At 40.4% G+C, this 20326-nt stretch overlaps 2 protein-coding genes across 2 annotated transcripts; both read right to left on the bottom strand.

Moving 5' to 3' along the window:
- Positions 1-202: 202 nt before the first annotated feature.
- On the bottom strand, positions 203-3044 carry gcg1 (glucagon I). Its single transcript, NM_001124698.1, is given in 8 exon segments — positions 203-635; positions 894-1037; positions 1640-1756; positions 2306-2461; positions 2662-2688; positions 2690-2703; positions 2706-2762; positions 2959-3044. Coding segments are annotated over 7 exon segments (534 nt in total). The 5' UTR covers positions 2757-2762; positions 2959-3044; the 3' UTR covers positions 203-610.
- Positions 3045-5261: 2217 nt separating this feature from the next.
- Positions 5262-17995, bottom strand: LOC110497094 (dipeptidyl peptidase 4). Its single transcript, XM_036952252.1, has 25 exons — positions 17812-17995; positions 17582-17669; positions 16919-17011; positions 16472-16563; positions 16155-16229; positions 15828-15880; positions 15163-15235; positions 14681-14801; positions 14307-14461; positions 13766-13863; positions 13489-13630; positions 10000-10038; positions 9772-9870; positions 9545-9669; positions 9220-9344; positions 8907-8957; positions 8724-8822; positions 8543-8612; positions 8056-8250; positions 7096-7150; positions 6835-6934; positions 6673-6731; positions 6476-6548; positions 6154-6227; positions 5262-6007 (listed from the first exon to the last, which is right to left on the bottom strand). Exons 1-25 carry the CDS (start codon positions 17812-17814, stop codon positions 5915-5917), a joined length of 2250 nt encoding a protein of 749 aa, XP_036808147.1. The 5' UTR covers positions 17815-17995; the 3' UTR covers positions 5262-5914.
- Between the last annotated feature and the right edge of the window lie 2331 nt (positions 17996-20326).

Genomic DNA, 20326 nt, shown 5'->3' with positions numbered 1-20326 from the left:
CCATGCATTTCGGTTTCAGGAACGTGGACAGAGCTTCTTTGAGACGCAAAACCACAGTTTCCCAACTCTAGTAGTACATAAACTACTATCATTGGCACAACAGTTGAATGTTGTGATGGGTTTTTTTCAGCACCATGAACAGAAAGAGTTTGGGATTCCGTTGGTATGGATTCATGGCTAGTCAAAAACATAGTACAGCAAACACAATGAAAGAGTTTAATTTTGCAGAGCAGAGCATATGGGATAAAAAAACAAATTCACACAAATGTTACCAGATAGTTTTGCACATTATATCTGAGTTTTTACCATGTTCCCTTTCTTTCAACATTACAAATATAGAAAATAATGTTAATTTATAGAAAAATATTTGTATAATTTGACAACTGACCTGATGCATTGTGCACCACAAAGTTAAGGAAGAATACATTATCTGATTTTTTTTTTATCACATAATGTAGAGTAAACAATCTAAGTACTTCCAACATTGTATCAACATTACAACAATGCTAAGCAGTATGGCTTTTTAGTATGGCTTTTCGTTTTTGTCAAGGCGTATCATTTGTAGCACAGTATCCAAGTTCCTCTTGAACAAGGAAGTGTTTGTCTTCTTTCAATGATCTTCTTGACGTTTGTTACTGAAATAAACAATAAACAAAATGATCAATCTGTGACACCGTACAGTAACATGGTTTAGTGGGAGAGAGAAAGATACAGGGAAAAAGAGTGTGACATCAAAAAAACTATTGATCAAATATTGATGTAGGCAAGACACTCCATTTACAAACTTGTCTAAAATGGCACCATATGCACTCGTTTTAATCAGAGCCTTAGGCCCACTATATAGGGAATATGGTGCCCTTTCATACAGCTTCTGATTGTGTTCTGATGTTTACCTTTTCCCTGAGGTTTTGGAGGTCATGACCCAGAGTAAATACTCTTTGGCAGCCAAGCTGTCTAGGACCTTGTTCACATCGCTGGTGAAGCTCCCGTCTACATGTCTTCTGCTCATTGGACCATTCCTACTCTCCTCTGCAGATCTAGGTACAGTACACAAGATAACACACACTTGTCAGTGGTTCCAAACACAATACTTCCACACACAATACTTGCACACACAATACTTCCACATAAAATAATTTCACAATCAATACTTCCACACACAATACTTCTGTACACAATTACCAACCACGTTGGGTTCAACTTTTAGTCGGCCGAAGCAAGAATACACATTTTCTTCAGGAAATGTACCCTTTTCTAGTTACGCCTTCTGATATTTGGATGATTTCGGGAGTAGTGATCTGTAGCTGCAGTCATTCATTGTGCATTAGAGGACACCTTTTTTCCCTGAACAGGTGTTTATGCACACAGCAACTGTGTGATACGCTCTCTTCCAACCCAGTCAACACAGTCATCCGAGGGCCAAATATCAATAAATGTATCAATAAATGCAGAGCATAGTTTAATGGGATTTATTGGGCACGACCACATGAAATGTCAACACAGGCCTTAAGTAAGCAGAAAGCGACGGTGCGGCAATGGATCAATTAGCTAAGTAGTTGATTATCTTTTCTCTCTCTCTTCTTCTCGCGTTAGACATGACACACAAGAGGTTGGTACTGTAGGGTGAAGGGAAGCCTACTCTCGTCTGGCCCGTCCTGATTTGAGCCAGGAAACAAAGTCTTTGGCCGCCTGGTCCTGTAGGTAGGTGCTCACGTCACTGGTGTAGGTCCCATCGGCATGGCGTTTGGATGGAGCACTAGATGGAGGTAGAGAGGAAATGGTGTGATAGATACAGAACTCCACTCAACCAATTATAGTACTGTGAAATCATTCTGGCTCAGCTAAAATGGCCTCTGAGATCTTATAACTGTTTTTCACTAACTTTGCTAGTAAAACACTCAAATATTGTATTTTAAGTGTATGTATTGATATAGAAGTTGAGGATAAGTTGATAATGAAAATGTATGAATAACATGAAGTTACTTTGTTTGACTTGGAAGTACTGTGTATATGAATATGTTGCTCAGTACATTACTATCCTTTCTCTGCATGTACAAACAATGCCATAATATACATGGTGCTTTAGACAAACATTTTTGGGATGATGTTTAAATCTGTAATGTCTCCATCCAAATCTTTGATTGTTCATCTCAAGATATACCAGTATTCATCACAGTAAAAGTTTCCAAAAGACTGAACTGTCCTGGCTCTCATTAAGAAAAATATATTATTATTTCTCCACCCCGCAGTATAATATCAGTCATAAGCCTAGAAATATATAATATTACTCTGTTAAAACACTCACCCACTCCTCTTGGAGTTCATAAGCCATTGAACAAAGTCCTGAGCCATTCTTTCTTCCTGGTATTTACTGTAGTCGTTAGAGAAGGTTCCCTCGGAATGTCTCTTCACGTTAGATACGCCCATCAAATCCTCCAATAGTGGGTCTGTTGTCTCTAAACTACAGGAGAAGAAGAATCTTTAATGCTGAAATTATGCTGTTCGATGCCTCATTATAGTCTAATTTTGATTGACAGTTGCTGTTGGATACGTGTACATTATGTGTTAAACATGATATGTTCTGAAAATATTTGTTAAAATATCCCGTGGAAAATTGGGATCATTTCCCCCCATAGAAAATATAACATTTTTGAGCTGTACCTTGAGTTGTCCTCAGCCTCTTGTAGAGGGACTTGCCAACTGCTCTGTACGATGACCAGGAGGAGAATACCAGCCAGGGAGTGGATGCCAAACATTGCGACCTGCAGACAGAACCACAATTGAGTAACTTAGCCGAAGACAGTCATGTACATTTTACATTGACAAGCAAAAGGCTCCATATCAAGCGTATATCCACTGACAAAATCAAAGGTTTTGTTCACAATGGAAAAACAAATCCCGTTTTGAAACAGATTTTCCAAAATCAATTAAGACGTGTCCTGGCTGCAAGAAACTCACCTGTTCCTGTTAACGTGCGGGTAGATGAGATGAAATGTGTGTCTGAGAGAGAGTGAGATCCTCTGCTTCAGTCCTGGTTCCTTGTGGATGTATCTTGGTGACCTGACTGGCTGTGGGGGTCTTATATAGCATGGCCATAAGGCCGGGTCTGCTCCGGTGGCCCAGTCCTCCCGCTCTCCCACTCTGTTACACCCATTTGTTACTCTCAATCCATTACACATAAGGCCCCGTTTGGTTGCAGTGGATTAACTCGCAATGAAACGTCTGTTTAAAATGGAAGATGTGGCATTATCCATGCGAGAAAACAGCTGTCACTTAGGTGAAGAAATCAAACAAGATGACATCCTGTCAAATAGTGTGTGTGTGTGTGTGTGTGTGTGTGTGTGTGTGTGTGTGTGTGTGTGTGTGTGTGTGTGTGTGTGTGTGTGTGTGTGTGTGTGTGTGTGTGTGTGTTTACTGTAAATGGGAAGCTGAGTCAGGGTTTGTGGATTATATTAACTATGATAGAATCAGACATGGAAACTATTTTTGGGGTGTTTTTTCTTTGGTCACCCATTTAAGACAAGAACATTTCCATTGTGGGTCCTGTTGATCATCTCCTTTTAGATAACATGAATTCATGTGTTTTTCAAAGCCTATACCTGCATTACCGTTTACTGAATGTACTTATAAACCATTTACAGATGATATCCAATTATTATGTCAAACCAAAGTCATTTTGATTTTGATTATATAGTACCAGTCTCGTTTGGACACACCTACTCGTTCAAGGGTTTTTCTTTATTTTTACAATTTTCTACATTGTAGGATAATAGTGAATAAATCAAAACTATGAAATGACACATGGAGTCATGTAGTAACCAAAAAAAGTGTTCAGATCAACAGATCAAAATATATTTTATATTTTAAATTATTCAAAGTAGCCACCCTTTGACTTGATGACAGCTTTGTACACCCTTGGCATTGTCTCAACCAGCTTAGCTTCATGAGGTTGTCATCTGGAATGCATTTCAATTAACAGGTGTGCCTTGTTAAAAGTTAATTTGTGGAATTTCTTTCCTTGGGTGGTATACAGAAGATAGCCCTATTTGGTAAAAGACTGAGTCCATATTATGGCAAGAACAGCTCAAATAAGCAAAGAGAAACAACAGTCCATCATGAGTTACTACATGAAGGTCAGTCAATCCGGAAAATGTCAAGAACTTTTAAAGTTTCTTCAAGTGCAGTCACAAAAACCATCAAGCGCCATGATGAAACTGGCTCTCATGAGGACCGCCACAGGAAAGGAAGACCCAGAGTTACCTCTGCTGCAGAGGATAAGTTCATTAGAGTTACCATCCTCATAAATAAATTCTTCACATAATTCAAATAACAGACACATCTCAACATCAACTGTTCAGGGGCAACTGCGTGAATCAGGCCTCATGGTCGAATTGCTGCAAAAAAAAAACACTACTAAAGGACACCAGTAAGAAGAAGAGACTTTATTGGGTCCACGAGCAGTGGACATTAGACCAGTGGAAATCTGTCCTTTGGTCTGATGAGTCCAAATTTGAGATTGTTGGTTCCAACCACTGTGTCTTTGTGATATGCAGAGTAGGTGAATGGATGATCTCCGCATGCTTGGTTCCCACCGTGAAGCATGGAGGAGGAGGTGTGATGGTGTGGGGGTGCTTTGCTGGTGACACTGCCAGTGATTTATTTAGAATTCAAGGCACACTTAACCAGCATGGCTACCACAGCATTCTGCAGCGATACTCCATCCCATCCCATCTGGTCTGCGCTTAGTGGGGCTATCATTTGTTTTTCAACAGGACAATGACGCAAAACACATCTGCAGGCTGTGTAAGGGCTAAGAAGGAGAGCGAAGGAGTGCTGCAGCAGATGACCTGATCTCGAAATTACTGACCTCAAACCAATTGAGATGGTTTGGGATGAGTTGGACCGCAGAGTGAAGGAAAAGCAGCCAACAAGTGCTCAGCATATGTGGGAACTCCTTTAAGACTGTTGGAATAGCATTCCTCATGAAGCTGGTTGAGAGAATGCCAAGAGTGTGCAAAGCTGTCATCAAGGCAAAGGGTACCTACTTTGAAGAATCTAAAATCTAAAATATAATTTGATTTGTTTTACACTTTTTTGGTTACTACATGATTCAATATGTGTTATTTCATAGTTTTTGATGTCTTCACTATTATGTAGAAAATAGTACACCATTAAGAGAAACCCTTGAATGAGTAGGTGTGTCCAAACTTTTGACTGGTACTGTATGTACTGTCGATCCCCTACAGTAAGAATCCACAATCTAGATTTAACCATTTTATTGAAACAGTATACACACACACTGTAGGTACAAAGGTCTTCCAAGATCCCCTCTATAAAAACATACTGTATGTTTGTACAATAAAATGCAAAGAAATATAATGTATGGACATTAATGTTGATACCTCGAGGATAAAACAGTGCAATCAAGGCCACTTAATGAATACAAGTCAGACATGTTTAGTCACTGTCTGATCAGTTCTCACAAAGCCCTTTGGTATTTCAATATAATCACATTCTTCATTTCAAATGTAACCTCATAACTCGCGGTGAGGCTCCGAACGAACAATGATAGATCAATCCTGCTGACGTCATTGTTTCATAACTGCATATGGAGAGGATAGTCTTTTGGAGTGTGTGTTTGGGTACTGGCTCAAACAACTTAATTTATCAAAAAATAGGACAACTTTCAATTACATTTACATCATATAGTAGACGTTCTTATGCAGCGCTACTAACATGAGCAATTGTGGTTAAGTGCCTTGCTCAAGGGCACATTGACAGATTTTTCACCTAGTCGGCTTGGGGATTCAAACCAGCGACCTTTTGGTAACTGGCCAAATGGTCTTAACCGCTAGGCTACCTGCTGTCCAAGTGAAATACAAACGAATTTGGGGCATCATTCATTCGAATGGCATCAGGCGAAGCAACTCTGGAGGAAGTGACTCATGTGGGTATAGACATGCTGATTGGCTGAACCATCAAGACCATGGTCCTTGTCCGTGTACCACTGTAGTAAAGTGATAGAAAGAAGGAATAAGCACAGATCATTTGTTTATTGGAGAAGTGTTTTCATGGAGCAGGTTCATTGAGGTATAAAGCTCTACAATCACTGATTGTGTAGATAACTCATCAATCTAAAATAGGAATATTTACCATGGCCTCAAAGTCCACTTGTTCCTCAACCAGAGCAGCAGAGATCTGAGCAGCTTGCTGAAAATGGACGTTGTCTGAAACAAATAGAGAGATTTAAATGACAATGTAACAGCATCCGATGTGCAGTGTTTTCCTATTCTCATATGATATGGTAAAGCCTCAGGAAAAGTATGCACACTGCTTAGTTAACACTTTTAGCTTAATCAACTAATGGGTTTACAGAGTCAAATGAATAGTCTAGACTCTAAACATTGCACGGTTGTTAATTGCACAGGTGGTGTGTTTTTACAGAACATTCCAGAAATACTAGAGGAGGCTTCACCATCTGCTGTCCCATGGACCAGAAGGTATTGCACTGATTTGAAGTTCTTAGCTCTGGCTGTCACTGTGGAGTTCTGTAAAACACGTTTACATGGTGTTGTTTCCGTGGAGAGTAATACCAGTTTGGGTAACACAGGCCATAGTATAAAATCGTATGTATAAATGGCCATTTAAAACGTTGGAGTTGGGTCAACTTACGTTGTAGAATTCAAGATTTTCTGAAGGTTGATTCATGTAACGTTCTGTGTAGATTGAATCTGAAATATTGAAAGTAGGGAAAATGTACGGATCATTTCCGAATGATTTACACTTATATAAATGTAAATATATTAATAACATATCAATAACAGAATGGCATACCATAATACTCCCACTTGGAAACTGGGGCAACTGCCATTCCACATTTGAAAACTCCACTCCCAGCTCCCAGAACCATTGATGTGACATAACCTCCATAGGACTATAAAACACAATACCAGCTGATCACGTTGGCCTTGAATTCAGATAATATTAGGTTACTCAAGGCACAAAGACAAGGTGATTGTACACGTGCTGCATTTCATTACGCCGCACTTGATGGTTCCAACGTATCATATTTCCAAACCCTATGCTTTAACTTACCCAACCCCAAATTGCTATTCTGCCTTTGTCGACAAAGCCCATATTGGTGAATTCCCTGAAAGAGAAAAGTGACTTGCTGTGATTGGGAACCACCAGTACAAACACAAATTCATTTAAACGTGAGGGTCGGTTAAAAGGGGTTCTAATGGACCATGCCCACTGATGGTCCGTGGTCTAACTCTAATCTCTACTGTCCTCAGTCTCTCTGACGTGAAATAAGAGAAAGGTAAGTCATGTTGCATTCCAGCTGACCCCATGTGACCTCTGATCGGTCATCTGATCATTCGCCTGGTGGTCAGATCTGTATGTACTTTAGCCAACACCTCTGTCTCGTCCTTTGTCCTACCAGACAGGATATATTTAGCATGAAAGTGGAGATGAATAGGAGTTGGATAAAGATCTGTCAACCAGGCTATTGCATCATAAAGCTCAAACCAAAAAAGCCTTGGAATCTCTAAATATCCATGTAGAAATATATTGTGTTTATTATAATGTTTATTTATTATTTATTTTTTTTACCACATTTTCTCCCCAATTTTGTCTTGTCTCCACTGTAACTCCCGTCCGAAACACAACCCGACTAAGCCGCACTGCGTCTTGACACAATTGGCCCAGCCGCACAAATGTGTCAGAGGAAACACTGTACACCTGGTGACCGTGTCAGTGTGCACTATGCCCGGCCCGCCACAGGAGTCGCTAGTGCGCGATGGGACAAGGACATCCCTGCCGGCCAAACCCTCCCCTAACCTGAACGACGCTGGGCCAATTGTGCACCGTCCCATGGATTTCCCGGTCGCGGCCGGCTGCAACAGAGCCTGGATTCGAACCCAGAATCTTTATATATCATGTTATCTTAATGTCACTTTTGCAGTGTGACACAGTATAATACAAAGCAACCTGTTTGAGTCAGTTGGGCATAGCTATCGACTTGGCTACTGTTCAACCACAGTTCAACCTTACTTTGCGGCCATTATCTGATCTTCCACCTCATAGGTTCCCAGACGTCGGTAGATGGAGTGCATTAGCTTGTCGCCTTGGTAACCACTTCCCCTACCATCGAAGCTGGCAACGATGACCTTCTCCGTGCTCGCCAGGTATGCGGCCCAGCCTAACCTATAGCGGAAGTCTGCTGTCTGACTGCAAGGTCCTGCATACCTGGAACACAAAAGAGAAAGACAAACATTATTGTTAGTTCCCAGAGTTTTCCCTGACCACTTGAGTTTACCAGAAAACACTGCAGACTTCTGAATTTAACTAGGGCCCAGAGCTTTCCCTGACCACTTGAGCTCACCAGAAAACACTGCAGACTTCTGAATTTAACTAGGGCCAAGAGTATTTCCTGCTTTAGTCATGTGGTCAGGATTAACTCCAGGCCCTCCTTATTGGTACAACAATTCATCACAAGACAAAGCAGATCATGTATTCACAGAGGTTCATTAATTCGTACACATCAATAAGTAAGGGGTATTTCTTGGATTTGTCAAATCCAGGAGGCAAGGTCATCTGGTACCAAAGATCTGTCAGGAGAAACAGAAACATCTATCAATGGATATCAAGTTAGAGATGTCCCATGGTTTTAATATCAGATGAAAGATTACATTAAAGTCTTTAATCGTTGAAAGCCTTACTAAATTCCCCTTGCTTGATAAAGTCACGTCTCATGGTGGGCATGTGGATCTCAGACAGAAGGCCTTCCAAAGCCGTATTGTCCTCAAGAACCTGGATCTCTAAACGACGAGAACATGCACTGTGACTTTGCTTGGCTTATATCATTTATTTCCGTCACACACTAGTAAATGTAACTGGCCTACCTGAACCAGCATCCCTGTTGTCCCTGAGAGTATACAGAGGTAGTCCAGGACCTGTGGAGACAAACACATATTTAATATAGTGTGTGTGTGTGTCCTCCCAAATGATCTAGAAGCACTACTACTACAGAAACTATTATTTTAAAGTGAATATACCGGCTGGGATATTGTTTAGGGATGTCACAGCTACAGTATTGTGATGACTTGACTGCACAAACACTGTTGGAGTAGTGGGTTGTGTAGTGTAGTGTAGTGTAGTGTAGTGTAGTGTAGTGTGTGTGTGTGTGTGTGCGTGTGTGCTGTGTGGCTGACGGACCTGAGCAGTCCATGCGGAAGAATGAGGCATCATGGCTGAAGTAAGCTGAGTTGTATTGACACCTGTCCTCATTCAGGGTACAGGTCAGGCACTGGGTGGTGGGGGGGGTGGCTCCGAGAGTGATCCTGACACACACACACACACACACACACACACACACACACACACACACACACACACACACACACACACACACAAACAACTGACATGACTCTATTGGCTACAACTATGGAGTTGTAAGTCATAGGTTATGCATGTTAGAAATGAGTACTGCCTGAGCATGACAGAACGACGGCATGAAAATGAAAAAGAGTGGTATTCTTACTTGTAAATGTTTCTCCCTCCTGGCTTGTGACCGTATTGGTTGCTTGAATAGTACATGGCGTTATTAGTCACTTTTAAAATGTCAACGACCTCCCAAGTCCCCGAGGTGACAGCTGTTGCTGTGCCCTGCAAGGACCCCGTACAAATATTACAAATCAAGTGTGTATCATAACCATGTCTGGGTTACTGAGAAGGTGCATGAAGAGGAATGTACTACTTAGTACTTACACGTGTTACGTGATGGATATGTTTATAGCCGTTATTGTCACTCATCACAATGTAAAAACTTTCTTTGTCCGCCGATAAAGTAGGATTAGAAGGTGAAAACTAGAAGAAACAAAGATAATGTATTTATTTACAGGAATAATCCATGCTTGTTACTTGGTAAAATATGTTTTTATGGCCCAGGGATAATGTAAACATGTTCTTATTGTTGTGTTCGTATTAAGTACACACCCTTCCAATCCAACCTGATTTGCTCGTAACGTCAAGTTTCTGAAAACACAACAAAAAAGTATAGAATTTGATAGTTTATTGTGACATACAGTTGAAGTCGGAAGTTTACATACACGTAGGTTGGAGTCATTAAAACTCATTTTTCAACGACTCCACAAATGTCTTGTTAACAAACTATAGTTTTGGCAAGTCGGTTAGGACATCTACTTTGTGCATGACACAAGTCATTTTTCCAACAGTTGTTTACAGACAGATTATTTAACTAATAATTCACTGTAACACAATTCCAGTGGGTCAGAAGTTTACATACACTAAGTTGACTCTGCCTTTAAACAGCTTGGAAAATTCCAGAACATGATGTCATGGCTTTAGAAGCTTCTGATAGGCTAATTGACATCATTTGAGTTATTTGGAGGTGTACCTGTGGATGTATTTCGAGGCCTAACTTCAAACTCAGCTCATCTTTGCTTGAAATCATGGGAAAATCAAAAGAAATCAGCCAAGACCTCAGAAAACAATTGTAGACCTCCACAAGTCTGGTTCATCCTTGGGAGAAATTTCCAAATGCCTGAAGGTACCACGTTCATCTGTACAAACAATATTACGCAAGTATAAACACCATGGGACCACGCAGCCGTCAACCGCTCAGGAAGGAGACACGTTCTGTCTCCTAGACATGAGCGTACTTGGGTGCGAAAAGTTCAAATCAATCCCAGAACAACAGCAAAGGACCTTGTGAAGATGCTGGAGGAAACAGGTACAGAAGTATCTATATCCACAGTAAAACGAGTCCTATATTGACGTAACTTGTAAGGCCGCTCAGCAAGGAAGAAGCCACTGCTCCAAAACCGCCATAAAAAAGCCAGACTACGGTTTGCAACTGTATATGGGGACAAAGATCGTACTTTTTGGAGAAATGTCCTCTTGTCTGATGAAACAAAAATGGAACTGTTTGGCCATAATGACCATCGTTATGTTTGGAGGAAAAAGGGGGAGGCTTGTGTCATGACGTTGCCATCTTTGGGTACAGCGAGCACCATTCCCCGCTCTCTGCTTCTACAACCAGACTGCTGTGGTCAGAGTGAGGTCGTAAATTCCTAGGCAAGACCCTGCCTCATGGCCACACAGTATAGAGACAGAGTGAAGTTTCATAGAGAACAAAGGAATTTCTTCCACCTCACAGAACTTGAGGTCCGAACAACATGTATGTTCTGGAGAAGGTATAAAAGATCGGTGAAGAATCCAGCTACGAACTGGTCCGTTTGGTACAACTTGGGGAAGCTCATGGGAGATGGTGCGGCCACATTACCATAACGCTGTTTTTGTAATAGCCTCAGATATGAGGTTTACATCTAATTGTTGTATAAGATGAATGAGTGAGGATGATACTGTTTGTAAAATTGTGTAATGTGATTTTGGACTGTTTAATGAAGGAAACTCCAATTCCCTTTTGAGTTTAACTAAATCAGGGGACCGCCCATGAGCCCAGTTAGGGTCAGGCATCCTGGGACAGCCCCTTTTCTGAAATTCCGAATAAAACCCAACTTTGAGATATTCTCAGAAGACCATGTTTCTCTCAATCACAGGAGGACAAAGGTTGCAGACCATTGCTGAATCTTTTAACCATACCACGTGGTTAAGCTCTTAGACTATCGATACCGACAGAATAAGAACAAGTCTTTGATATTAATTACTAGTCTGCAGCTAGGAATTCGGTATCATTGAACGCGAAGAACGACAACTGCCGAAACATCCATTCTACAACAACATGAATGAATGTCACTCTGAACTATCCACTATAACAAACGCAGAGAGAAAGAGATGGACAATTCTACAAAAGAAACAAACTTTCAACAGCGATCAAGATGACACACTGAGCGTAAATATATATATATATATTGATTGCAATTGTTCCCGAATGAGTGAGCGTTCATGTGTAAAGGATTAGCATTTCAATTGTTATAATTATTAACTCTGTAGTGACTTCTTAGTCGACCCCCTCTTCCCTTTTGTCAAACAAGACGCCATTCCGGTTTAGCCCACTAGGGCACATTTCCCTATAATTTCTTGTAACCATATTTACTTTGTTTGTTTGTGTGTGCACTTCTGTGATTGTTTAGTTATTTAATAAATAAATGATTTAAGACAATTGATGTATGGATGACTCATAGTGAAGACTGGGTTTGTGCAGATAACCAACAATTTACGACGTTTGGAATGAGACTAACGTGAGGTAAAGTAAATAATTCATTAATTCGAAGACTAATTGATCAGATATAAAATATCTGAAAGTTTATATTGGGAAATTATAACTTTGCAATCTAAATATTTTCCTTGGTGCCCCGACTTCCTAGTTAATTACAGTTACATGATTAATCAGTTTGATCACGTAATACTAATTACAGAGAATCTTTGATAAAAACTAAGTCTTCAATTTAATGATAGTAAAGACACGACACTTGCAAGCCGAAGAACACCATCCCAACAGTGAAGCACGGGGGTGGCAGCATCATGTTGTGGGGGTGCTTTGCTGCAGGAGGGACTGGTGCATTTCACAAAATAGATGGCATCATGAGGCAGGACAATTATGTGACTATATTGAAGCAACATCTCAAAATCTCATCTCAGTCAGGAAGTTAAAGCTTGGTCGCAAATGAGTCTTCCAAATGGACAATGACCCCATGCATACTTCCAAAGTTGTGGTAAAATGGCTTAAGGACAACAAAGTCAAGGTATTGGAGTGGCCATCACAAAGCCCTGAGCTCAATCCTATAGAACATTTGTGGGCAGAACTGAAAAAGTGTGTGTGAGATAGGAGGCCTACAAACCTGACTCAGTTACACCAGCTCTATCAGAAGGAATGGGCCAAAATTCACCCAACTTATTGTGGGAAGCTTGTGGAAGGCTACCCGAAATGTTTGACCCAAGTTAAACAATTTAAAGTCAATGCTACCAAATACTAATTGAGTGAATGTTAAATTCTGACCCCCTGGGAATGTGATGAAAGAAATAAAAGCTAAAATAAATCACTCTCTACTATTTTTCTGACAGTTCACATTCTTAAAATAAAGTGGTGATCCTAACTGACCTAAGACATAACATTTTTATTGGGATTAAATGTCAGGAATAAACTGAGTTTAAATGTATTTGGCTAACTAAGGTGTATGTAAACTTCTGATTGTATTAGGACTCCAACAAGTTATCTGAAGAGAGGAGAGGAGAGGAGAGGAGAGGAGAGGAGAGGAGAGGAGAGGAGAGGAGAGGAGAGGAGAGGAGGAGAGGAGAGGAGAGGTGGGGAGGGGAGGGGAGGGGAGAGGAGAGGAGAGGAGAGGAGAGGAGAGGAGAGGAGAGGAGGGGAGGGGAGTGGAGAGGAGAGGAGAGGAGAGGAGGGGAGGGTGAGGAGCGGAGTGGAGTAGAGGGGAGAGGAGGGTGAGGGCGGCGGGAAAGCGGGTGTGTGTGTGTGTGGGGGGGGGGGGTGTTATGACGTACCTCTAACGCATTCTCGATCCAGGTGTTTTCGACTGTGTTGAAGTCGTAGATCTGAAAGCGGAGCTCATTCTGTTTCCTCTTCTGCCACTGGACAGCGATGCGTTCATCTGTTACCCAGGTGACTGTGGCCAAATAGTGATCACTGTAAAAAAACACGGAAACAACCCCACTTGTCTCACAGCTTGCACCTAAAATTGATTTTAAAATTCCAATGCAATGCATTTCTCTCCTACTGAATACATTGTTTAATGTATTGTGTACTACAGAGTTTCATTACCCTGCACCAACTGAAGCTGGCACAACAACTTCTGTGATGTTTGATATGTTCGCAGTATCATACACAAACAGCTTCACCACTGGGTTGGGAGTACCAGGCTAGAAGATGGAGAAAAAAAAAGCATTTATGCAAAACAATTACGATGAAATAAAAACAAACTTTGGGTCTTATAGGTTTCTTTCTTAGAAGCAACCACATCTTTAAAATGTAATTTTTTTGAACGTATTGTTTTATAATGACTATGCACACAGTATCAATGCATTAACATGTGACAATACAGATTGTATGACTGTATTCAAATACATAGTCGTCAAGAGAGGTTTCCGAACTGGGAAATCATGGACCAATATCATTTTATTGGGACAGCTTAGACCTGAATGTACCCTGAGTTGTGATAAAACAACAACACGCTTTTAACCCAGAGGCCTTATGGTCCAGAGTCCAGTTCCCTTATCAACTGCCTCAGAACCTCATGCCAATAACGACCTACTCCAGCACACTTTTTAGATACACATCAAACATACATAAAGTGTTATCTTACCTTAGGATAGGGGAAAATGACCGTGTCGGGATACTGTTCCTTCCCATACCAGGAATACTCTATGTTTTGGACCAGAGTGTCGTTAAACTCAGCATAGGCCAGATATCTCCCTCCAGGTGACCACCACATTGCCTCGTAAGAAGAGAACATTTCCTCTAACAAAACAATCAAAACCCACTGTTAGGCTACATCAGGATGGCACATCGATTTTGTGTGTTGTGGCTTAAGCTGTTCACAGACTTCTTTGTTGTCAAAAGATAAACTTGTTCAGGTATAATCACATTTGACACAATTCACATCACAGTGCTGACTAATATGTACTAGTTATAGTAAGAGGTATGTAAGATTCATGCCTTCTTGTAGGTATTGCTTACCCTCATACACCCAATCTGGGATGCCATTTAAGATTTTGTTGTGTTTTCCATTGGAGGTCACCTGTATGGCCTTAGCAGTAGGGCTGGTCTTCACATAGACATCATTTTCCCACACAAAGGCCTGCATGTGAGAGGAGCAGAGATATGGAGATAAGTCTTAATGACTCGAGTTCCTCTTTAAACATGGTATAGCACTGCAATATGCACAATAGTGTGCAATGTCTTTTGGTAATCCTAGTAACCTGAAATATTATGTTTAGAGTAACAGTAACCTATTATTACATGTTGTGAATAAGTTATTTATTTGGAGCGCGTTGAAAATGTGAATCTTTGAACATTCCAGCTTTGAACTGAAGACAAACAAAAGTGCACGTTGTGTTGTTGGGTCAGTCCTATTGATGATGAGTGTTTGGAGGACATGTAATGGGTCAGACACCAGAAACAAATCCAATGGTTTCTCTCAAAGTGTCCTTTTAACCTACCATTTTGTTCCCTGTTGGCGCCCATGCAAACAAATGGACTTGATGAGGAATGTCTGGTGTACTGAGAAATGTCCTAAAATGAGAATAAATAAAAACAGAACAGTATTAATGTCTTTGAGTTTGACAAAACACCATATACAGTTCATTTCGGGAAAGTATTCAGACCCCTTGACTTTTTCCACAATTTGTTATGTTACAGCCAATTTTCTTAAAATGTGTTAAATAGTTTGCACCTGAGCTCAATTTTGAGTCTCAGCAAAGGCTCTGAATACTTATGTAAATAAGGTATTTCTGTTTTTTAATTGTAATACATTTGCAAAGATTTCTAAGCCGGGTTTAATTTAGTCATTATGGGGTATTGGGTGTAGTTTGATGAGGAAATGTTTTTATTTAATCCGTTTTGAAATAAGGCTGTATTGTAACAGAATGTGGAAAAAGGGAAGGGGTCTGAATACTTTCCGAATGCACTGTAAATGCGTCCCTATAAATCATTTGTAGTAAACATTACAGTGTATGGCCCTCTTCAGTTTCTCTATCTGTTGAGTATTGTTGACCATGTCCTGCACTAGTCCATTGAATAAAATAAAATGTCCTATATTCTCCACACTGCATATGTATAGTGTATAGTACACATTTGCAGACAAGAAAAATTGAAAGAGACTTACGAGCCTGCCAAATCATAGAGAGAATATGAAGCTGTGAAGGAGTGTCTCCATATCTGTTGAAAATATTAAGCAAATTATAATTAGGAATTTGATTAGTAGCACAGATCAATTACTTATATTAATTAATTAATGAGTACATTCATTCAATTAAATGTATTCATTTTTTAAACTTTATTTATCCCTGCAGGGCAATTACTTTGGGCACATGTGTCTGATTCTGCAACAACAACAACAACAACCACCACATCACAATGACATACCACACATAGCTACTTCACAGCAGGATAGTACAACAACAACAAATCATTAAATATCACAAGACATTACCTTGGTCCAATTGCTCTTGAAAGCAACATATTTTTGATCAGCAGACACTACATAGTCGTAGGCAGCCACTTGATCCTGGTTTTCAACAAAAAAAAGGAGCTGTGTTATACATGACACAAACACTCCTTCCTTCAGCATACTTGCTTCCAAACATGTGTAGACAGACAGACAGACAGACAGGCAGAGAGACAGACAGGCAGACAGGCAGACAGACAGACAGGCAGGCAGGCAGACAGGCAGAGAGACAGACAGGCAGACAGGCAGACAGACAGACAGACAGACAGACCAGACAGACAGACCCATGAGGGGTATCTTACAAATGTGATGCTGCTCAGGAATTCTGAGTTGTTTCCTGTAATCAGGTTGTGAAGGAAGATGGAGCCGTCTTTTTCATGCAGATACTCATGGTCTGTCAGGGAGCGGAAAGAAGAGAGGAGTTTAATAATAACACACTGACGTTTAAGTTGAAATATCAGCACTGTTGCTAGTCAGGTCTCTGCCTAGCACTGATGATTTAACAAAAAGCCAAAGTGTTCCATTTAAATAGGGACAGTATATAGGCCTAATATCATATTTTTTTTTATTGTTTCTTAACATTTTGTAAAGGGAACATTGTGTTGTTGGCTTACATCTAAACGTGCATCCTTCCAGGGTTAGAGTGTTGTGTCATACATTCCAGGCACACAATTACTGACTGGATGGAACATAACAGCCATCCACTCATTTACATACAGTTGATTGATTAGGCTTCTAGGGTGTTTTACCTGAGATCCAGCGCATGTTGTAGGATCTGGCCCTGATGGAGCTATTGAAGACATCACTGAGAGTGAACGTCCTCTGAGCCGTCACTTTTTCCGCTGAAACATGGGGCTCCAAGTTAGCGTTCACTGATTTCTTGTACTGTCTATACTAGGAGGAATGTACCAGTGAAGTCGACAACAAGTCATCGGCTACTGTAATGACTCGTAAGACTACAATGCATTTACACATGATTAAACAGGTATTGATATAAAATAGATACGGATCAGGGGAGGACTATAAGATTGTAACAGATAACAATGTAAGATCAAGATACATTTGCCTGGGTTAGAGCTGTAGAGCTGCTATAACTGAGGTAAACGTGCTAGTAGGCTACACAAATGTGGTACCTGCATAGAAGATGTGATATTGCAACAAGGTGCTGCATTTCGAAAGCATTAAAGCACTAGGTCTACATGTTTGTATGTCACATGGATTATGTAAAAGTGTTTATTTTATGCAGTGTTCTTTTACAATAATACAATATTATTATCCAGTGCATGCAGTGTTCTATTGTAGTAATAAAATACTTATTCTGAACAGATTTTTTTTTTTAATTTTTTTTTTACGGTTATGGTAGGCTACAATTTAATGGGTCATTGAAAGCAACTGAAAGTGGTACCACTCACCGTTCAGATATATTGCTGTGGGCACTGCTATCAAGATGATGACGACAGCAAGCCCCAAAAGTCCCAACACCACCTTACCTATGGTATTCTGTCAAAGGTGAATAGAATGACGGAATTTTTTTAATGAAATAAATAGTTGTTTGAGGTATCTAGATTTGCGACACTTATTCACCAAAGAAATGCTATGTTGTATTATAAACAAATTCTTATCGTTGAGTTTTGAAGTTTACCATCCTGCTGACTTGAAGATGGTGAATCCGTTTATATACAAAATCACATTGAGCATAAACACGTTACCCACTAAACTGTTGAAGTGTAAATGGTGCAAAATAAAGTTCTGCGCAAGAAAATTTCCGTTAAATATTAGATCAACGTCGGTTATAAAGGTGGGGCAATAGAATTCCGAAGTCCAAAGCAAAGCTCGTAAAGTTTGAACGTGTCTTATTTTCCCCAGAGCCTGTTTTAGTGGATAAGTTTATGCTTACTCACAGTCTAATCTATTGACGGATTGCATCCACACACAACTTTCATACACAATGAAACCATCCACTTTGTAGTTGAACCGTTGTCCAGAAAAAGAATAGCCTTCACCACGCAAATTCAATAGGCATCCAAATTTTTACTTGGAAATCCAGACACTGAATTTACAGTACTTCATTTATTTTATAATTCCATTCAATCTGAATTAGGCCTAAATGTTTTCTCTCCCTTTTTGAAGGGAATTGTTTGGTCCTTTTGTAAGGCATTGTCACAACTTCCACCGAAGTCGTTTCCTCTCCTTGTTCAGCGGTGTTCGGCGGTCGGCGTCACCGCTCTTCTAGCCATCGTCGATCCACTTTTTATTTTCCATTTGTTTTGTCTTGTTTTCCTACACACCTGCTTTCCATTTCACTCATTAAGTGTTGTGTATTTAACCCTCTGTTCCCCCCATGTCCTTGTGTGGAATTGTCTGTTTGTAAGTGCTTGTGCACTATGTTACTGGTGCTCGTCGGGTTTTGTACCCATGTAGGTTCTTTTTTTTTGTTGCCGTTGGTTTTGAAATTAAACTGCTCCGGCTATTACCTATTTCTGCTCTCCTGCGTCTGACTTCACTGCCACCAGTTCCGCAACCCTTACAGGCATATGTCCTTGTGAGGGCAGGGTAGTCACATATGACTCTTGAGTGAATATCAACCATTAGCTGTTGTTTCATGTCTCACTGCTAATGGTATAAAAACAATGTAGCCTAATTCACAGCTGCATTGGATGACACTGACCTCACAGTTGGGCTCCATCTAATGCACCTATTTACAGACTTCATTAATGAACTTCCTACTTGGGTTTTCAGGTCAGGTTCCTCTCTTTAAGCCGCGTGGGATCTCAACAGACGTGTGAAAAGAAATACCGGCCTATATTCAGATGCAGTATATGTGAGAACCATATGAGTGTACATATTAAGTGTAATGTAGTGACTTTTTTTATTTCTTGCTTTCCTATTAGCATTTTTCTTGAAGTGAAGTGAATTGTCACAGGTAAGCGGTAACTCAACCAAAGGTGGCGGAATGACTCTCAAAGCTTAATTCCAATTTCTGTGGTGATGTAATGCCTTTACTTCAAGGTCAACAATAACGCCCCCTCTATTTTATTCTCAAGGGCTTTATAACATTGTCATCACATCTGATTTTTTTTACATGACTCACAGTTATCATCATGATGTCAGAGGCCCCCAGCTTGTGAACTTATGCTCCTGGTTAACGACGGATTCAACCAGTTTCTCTGCGTAGGACTTACTCCATCTCATGGACTTTGTATAAAAGGCTACAACAATAGATCGGGAATCCGTCAACTTTTACAAGATGTCAACAGACAAACGAGCAATTTGACAAGGAAAATAGAGCAAAAAAAGCTTTTGTTTTTCACACTGCAAAAGCTCTTTATTGAGAGAGAGAGAGAGAGAGAAGGAGAGAGAGAGAGAGAGAGAAAGAGAGAGAGAGGCGTACTTATATAGCTGCCTTGATGAGTAAGGATACAGAAACATGGGCTGAAAAAGCTCAATAACTAGTGAAAGGGTCACTGATGAATTCATAAGTGATGCGCATCGGAAGATAGAGACTAAAAGCCTGTTAAAAGCTTAACAAATATCAGTTTTTTTTATTTTTATTGACCTGAGCACTAGCAGCCTTTGCTGCTCTCGTTCTCTCAGACCAAGCTTCCTATGCAAACAAATAGATCACTCTCTTTTCGCCTGACGCAAGTATAGTTTGAGGAGCATTACACCGGGGGATCTTTCCGTTTATCTACTCTCAGATTCATGGTTAAGGTTAATGAAATTGTTTCCAGGTGTCACTTTGAACACGTTTGAGGTTTTATTGGCGTTCCTGGAATGAGAGAGGGGTAGGAGGGGTTATATAGTGGAGTACAGTGAGCACTATGGCGCAACATCATACCATAAAGCCATGGTTGATACTGGTGCTTTTTCCTCTCTCTGGCTGTTCTGTCCTTGGTTTTTACAACACATAGTCCCTGTTTCCTATGGCTTGCTATTGTCCCCTGAATAGAAAGAAATCTGTGGCATTTGAAGGTACACCTTGATCACAGGAGGACGGGCTCATGGTAATGGCTGGAGCAGGAATGGTATCAAATACATCCAACATATGGTTTCCATGTGTTTTATGCCATTCAATTTGTGCAGTTTCAGCCATTATTATGAGTCGTCCTCCCCTCAACAGCCTTCACTGACTGTGATAGTTTATCAGTAAGCTAGGA

Source organism: Oncorhynchus mykiss, chromosome 18, assembly GCF_013265735.2.
Source record: "Oncorhynchus mykiss isolate Arlee chromosome 18, USDA_OmykA_1.1, whole genome shotgun sequence".
NCBI lineage: Eukaryota > Metazoa > Chordata > Actinopteri > Salmoniformes > Salmonidae > Oncorhynchus > Oncorhynchus mykiss.
Note: the sequence above shows the minus strand (reverse complement) of the source record. Positions and strands in the feature narration are given on the sequence as shown.